The sequence below is a fragment of the Mastomys coucha genome, unplaced genomic scaffold (assembly GCF_008632895.1).
Source record: "Mastomys coucha isolate ucsf_1 unplaced genomic scaffold, UCSF_Mcou_1 pScaffold20, whole genome shotgun sequence".
In the NCBI taxonomy this organism is placed as follows: Eukaryota; Metazoa; Chordata; class Mammalia; order Rodentia; family Muridae; genus Mastomys; species Mastomys coucha.
The window spans coordinates 59,311,821-59,317,725 of NW_022196903.1; the positions used below are offsets into that span (position 1 = coordinate 59,311,821).

General features: G+C 35.2%; 1 protein-coding gene across 1 annotated transcript in view; it reads left to right on the plus strand.

Annotated features, from left to right (window-relative positions):
- Positions 1–5,905, plus strand: part of Smarcad1 (SWI/SNF-related, matrix-associated actin-dependent regulator of chromatin, subfamily a, containing DEAD/H box 1) — a 63,195-nt gene that overhangs the window by 52,858 nt on the left and 4,432 nt on the right. Inside the window, exons 18-22 of the mRNA XM_031384015.1 lie at positions 7–67; positions 1,725–1,913; positions 2,776–2,894; positions 4,327–4,509; positions 5,640–5,749. Of these exons, the coding sequence (XP_031239875.1) occupies positions 7–67; positions 1,725–1,913; positions 2,776–2,894; positions 4,327–4,509; positions 5,640–5,749 (662 nt within the window). The remainder of the gene's footprint in view (positions 1–6; positions 68–1,724; positions 1,914–2,775; positions 2,895–4,326; positions 4,510–5,639; positions 5,750–5,905) is intronic.

Below are 5,905 nucleotides of genomic sequence, written 5' to 3' on the forward strand. Positions count from 1 at the left end.
CCCTTTATTACACCGCCAGTATTACACGCCTGAGAAGCTGAAGGAGATGTCTCAGCTAATGCTGAAGGTAAGGACTTAGACTCACACTGAGCTTTGGTAATAACACTGGAACCGCTTAGGATGGTCTTGGGCTGAAAGCTAGGTAGCTAAAATATTGGGCATATTCATCTCTGAACCACTGCGGGCCTTGCATATGCTAACCAAACTCTCCACCATCCTCCATCTGTGCCTTAGCCTGAGATATGTTTTCTAGGCACAGATAACTTGATGGACAAGAGAATGGATAGGTAATCAGGCCTTGCATCAGCAAACTGGGGCCATGAACAACAACAACAACAACAACTACTACTACTACTACTACTACTACTACTACTACTACTACTACTACTACTACTACTATTTTTGGTTAAACATAAGCATACCCATCTGTGTTATTCCTTTAGGGATTCTCATTGTAGGGGCAGAACTGAGTAAGTGCAGTCTATACCACTATACCTGCCAAGCCAAAAATATTTATTATTTGACAGTTGGACCACGGCCCTTTATGAGAAAAGTTTGCTAGTTCCACAGACTTTTACAATACACATGTTTTAAAGTTTAAAAAAGAAATCTAAACCAAAGTAAAATATCACTCATATTTGTGTCCTGCTTTAATGGAACAGTTTTCTCATTTATTTTCTGTATTTTGTTTTTCCTTTGTTGTATTTTTCTCTTTGTTAGTTTAGTCTTTATTTTTGGCCCATTCTTTCTTAATCTCTTTTTTTTAAAATGTTGATAGTCTACATATCTGTGTTGAATGCAACAAGCTGTCTTAATTTTTCTTAAAGATTTATTTATTATATGTAAGTACACTGTAGCTGTGTTTAGAGACACCAGAAGAGGGCATCAGGTCTCGTTACCGATAGCTGTGAGCCACCATGTTGTTGCTGGGATTTGAACTCCGTTAGTGGGGTTAGTGCCCTTAACCTCTGAGCCACCTCACTAATCCTTAAGATTTTTTTTTGTTGTTGTTATTGTAAATTTATGGAAAAATTTAAACACGTGAAAATGCAAAGAAGTTTTATAATGAACCCCGTACACGTGCTCCTTTGACTCATTTCTAGTTAGCATTACACTATTTGTTTCCTGTAAACTCCTAGATAGATTCTTTGCCAGGATTGTTTCGAATTAAATTCTAAATTGTGAAATAGTTGTTTACATGTTAAGGGTAAAAGTGTTTTTTACATTAGTAATGGCTATCTTAATAAGAAGTGTGTGGGAAGGCTGAGAAGAAGTTTCTTCTCTGTAAGTGTTTAAACATACTATCTCTAGAAGAGTTAAGACTCTTCCTTTCTGGGGCTGCAGAGATGGCTCAGTGGTTAAGAGCACTGTCTGCTCTTACAGAGTTCATGAGTTCAATTCCCAGCAACCACATGGTGGCTCACAACCATCTGTAATGGGATCTGATGCCCTCTTCTGGTGTGTGTCTGAAGACAGCTATAGTGTACTCGTATAAATAAAAGTAAATCTTTAAAAAATAAAAAAAAAGAAAGGGAAGAAGAAAAAGAAAAGAATCTTCCTTTTTTTATGATACCCTGAAATTAACACTCATGTCTTATACTTAATCTGTTATACTAAAATGTTTGATTTGGGCATTTTTTTCAAGTGTGGAATGTTTTTATTAAATTTATCTGTTCATATTATAAATTGTGTATGATGCTTTGTTATGTTTCATTTTTAAAAAGGAACCTACGCATTGTGAGGCAAACCCTGACCTGATCTTTGAAGACATGGAAGTTATGACAGATTTTGAACTACATGTACTTTGTAAACAGTATCAACACATTAATAGTTACCAGTTAGACATGGATTTAATTTTAGATTCTGGAAAATTCCGAGCCTTAGGATGCATCTTGTCTGAGTTGAAACAGAAGGTATTAAAAAGAATGACTGTCTCTTTGTATCTGCGTTGTTGGTTGAACTTCGGAAACAAGTATTAGAAAGATGACTCTGGCTTTGTTGTTTGTTCTACTTCCTAAAGTTAAGTTGATGTTCTACTTTTTTTTTTTTTTTTTGGTTTTCGAGACAGGGTTTCTCTATTTAGCTCTGGCTGTCCTGGAACTCACTCTATAGACCAGGCTGGCATCGAACTCAGAAATCCTCCTGCCTCTGCCATCTAAGTGCTGGGATTAAAGGTGTGCGCCACCACTGCCTGGTGATGTTCTACTTTTTTCTAGAACCTAGTGTTTTAAATTTGCTTCATATTTTTTCTGTTTATTTTTCTTATAAATAATAATAATAAAATAATAAATAATAATAAAAATAAATAATAAAATAATAAAAAGTTAATAATAAAAAGAAATAAAAGTTAGATTAGACCACATTTATGTTAATTTTTAAAGTTTTAATTATTATTTCATAGCTGACCTATTCGAAGGATTCTGCAGTTTGTATGAAATAGCTTAAATTTTCAGTATTTAGGTGATTATGTAGTTCATGTTAGTGAATGACTTTTTTTAATATGAAAAGGAAGTAACAATCAACTTTAACTTGAAAACTGAGAATTAAACTGCTACTGAAGTTCAGAAGTTAAGGAAATCTATTTATGTATAAGAAATCATTACTTGATTTTTTACTTGAAAAAATTAAAGCAATCAAACATTACATAATTTTATCGTGAAGAAATGTATGCGAAGTTGGCCAAAGTCTCTTTAAAGCACTCTATAGGCCTCAGAGCTTTGGGAACGTGTAATGATTTCACTCGCCTGTTTCTAATTCATACACGTATCTCCACAGGGTGATAGAGTTGTATTATTCAGCCAGTTTACCATGATGCTGGATATATTAGAGGTTCTGTTAAAACATCATCAACATAGGTACCTCCGATTAGACGGGAAGACTCAGATTTCTGAAAGGTCGGTATTAACTGCCAAGTGTCATTTGCCTATGCATTTGCTAGCATTTTAAATATAAGGAGAATTCTGTAGAAAATTCTTGCTTAAAGTGTTAGGCTCTGGTATTTCAAATATTCAATATTCAAATTGTTCAACTATTGCTGTTGGGGGGTTGTTTTTCTTTATTTTTTTCCCCAAAATTGTGTAAAATGTAATCTGTAAAATTATGAAAATTGTATGCTTTTCATAATTTTCTCTTTCTCCTGTATTTTATGTTTTTTTATTTTTACACTGTTAGGGATCAAACCCAGAGCCTTTTCATACTAGACAAGCACTCTAGAACTAAACCACATCCCCAGTCCTGAATTTTTTCCCCTTTAAAAAAAAATATTCAAGGGAGGTTCCATCTAGGAACTGATTGAAACAGATGCCAAGACCCACAGCCAGACATTAGGCAGAGGTCAGGGAATCTTTCAGAAGAGGGGAGGATTGCTTATAGGAGCCTGAGGAGTCAAGGATACCACAAGAAAAACCTTAGAATCAACTAACCCGGTCCCATAGGGACCCACAGAGATTGAATCCACTACTAGGGATCCCATATGGGAATGACCTAGGTTGTCTGAATATGTGTTATGGTTGAGTAGCTTGGTGCTGTTATGTGGGAGTTCAGGCTCTCTCGGACTCTTTTGTCTACTTTTAGGATACTTTCCCTCATACTGGATTGTCTCATCTAGCCGTAATACAAGGGGAAGTGCCCAGTCTTCATGCTCAATATGCCATGTTTGCTTGATAACTATGGGAGGCCTGTCCTTTTCTAGAGAGAAATGAAGGAAGAGTGAAGGGGGAGACAGGGATGGAAGGGAGGAGAAACTCTGATCGGGATATAAAAAAATAATTAAAAAAAAACCATTCAAGGTTTAAGGCGTCTTACTGTTTAATCAAGATTGTTTTAAGGTCAGATTTTTCATATTTTGAAGGTTAATGAAAGTTTTAAAAAAAAAGTTCTCATTCAGCAGGAGGATCTAATATTTGAGGCCAACCTAGGCTACTTTGTGAGACATCTCCTTCCCCCTCCCCCACTCTTAAAAAAAAATCTCAAAACCAGTTCTTGAAGGTTTTTTTTTTTTAGTTGAATATAGAATCGTTGGTTCCTCTTGCATACTTCTCTCTGTTGGTAGTAGCTGTCAAATTGCTGAGAAAGCTAGACTGGATAAGTATTATTTAGTTAAATCTGAAGCAAAAATTCAAAAAATAAAATAATGCTTCACACATTAACCAAGTTGGAATGGTTGGATTGACTTACAGGGTCCTTCACTGATAGCAGAGGAAAAAGTAGGTGTAATGGGAAGAATGTGCGTGTAGCCCCCAGGTTTGCTTTCCGTGTGAAGTGACTAATTTTAGTTCTACATATTTATCCTTTAGTGAAATTGAACCTAATGCATTTGTCTTACAGGATCCATCTAATTGATGAGTTTAATACAGATATGGATATCTTTGTATTTCTCTTGTCAACTAAAGCTGGTGGATTAGGAATAAATCTGACTTCAGCAAATGTCGTTATACTTCATGACATAGATTGCAATCCATACAATGACAAACAAGCAGAAGACAGGTGCCATAGAGTTGGTCAGACTAAGTAAGTATTGTCAGTTGAAATTTAGTTTTCATCAGCTACCAGCTTGATTAGTATAGAATATTAAAGAAGGTGTGTGTTGGATATCTGTAGGTTTTATTTTTTTCAGCAAAGTATAGCTGCTATTTTTTTTTATCAGCAACCTTAATGCTGTCTATATGTAAATTACTATGTACTCATTCATTTTCTAGTAATTAACCTCCCACCTCCATACCACATAATTTTACAGTTTATGAGATGTATATTATCAGTAGTGATAGTTCATGCTTATAATCCCATCACTTGAGAGACAAGTCAGATTGCCCCAAGATTCAAGCCAACACACCTGATCCTATAGAACAAATTCTAGGTTAGCCTGGGCTCCATAGAGACTTGGGCTACAAACAAACAGGAAAAATAGTATAATAAAGCCATCATGCTTATTTAGCAAATGCTCCATCATCAAGCTTTGTCTCCAGTCCCATTGTAATGAGGTTTTATCAATAATTTTGAAAGTATATATGGTTTTTACTTGGATCAGTAGGAAAGGATAGATAAATGTTGTAATACTTCTAAATGCCAATCTCAAGTACTTTAAATAATAAAAGAGTTATTTATGAGTCTGTCTTAGTCATTCTATTGCTGTGAAGTGATCCCATGACCAAGGCAACTCTTACTTAAAAGGAAAAAAAAAAATTAGGCATTTACCCGAGTGTGATAGCACACACCTTTTAATTTCAGCACTTGGTAGACAGAAGCAAATGGTTGGTTCTTGTGAGTTGAATCTAGCCTGGTCTTCAGAATGGATCCAAGACAGCCAATTATATGGAGAAACTCAAAATCATAAAATAAAGTAAAAATAAAAATAAAAGAAAGCGTTTAATTGGGGGCTTATATACAGCATGGCAACAGGCATGGCAGACTTGGTACTAGAGCAGCTGTTGAGAGCCACAGCCTGGTCCATAGGCAGAGAGACACTGGTATGGGCTCTCTAGACCTTCTGATCCTTTCAACTTCCTGGTGAGTAAGCATTCATGTGAATGTATGGGAACAATTGTATTCAAACCATCAGAATCATTACCTTTTCTTATTATTCTTGTTGAACTGTTAGTATCTAAGTAACATCTATGGACATGTCATGTGTTTACTTTTAGAGAAGTATTAGTTATTAAATTAATAAGCCAAGGAACTATTGAAGAGTCCATGCTAAAAATTAACCAACAAAAGTTGAAACTAGAGCAAGACATGACCACAGTAGATGAAGGTAAGCTGTTTGTTAGCAGAAATTAAAATATAGATTACCAGAGTTTTTAACTAGTATGAATGGTATGTTTGGAGGACAAAGTAGAAGAGGATATGCATGCTTATGTCAAGTACAACAGTAACAAAGATTTGTTTTGCCAGAATTGATTTAAAAAAA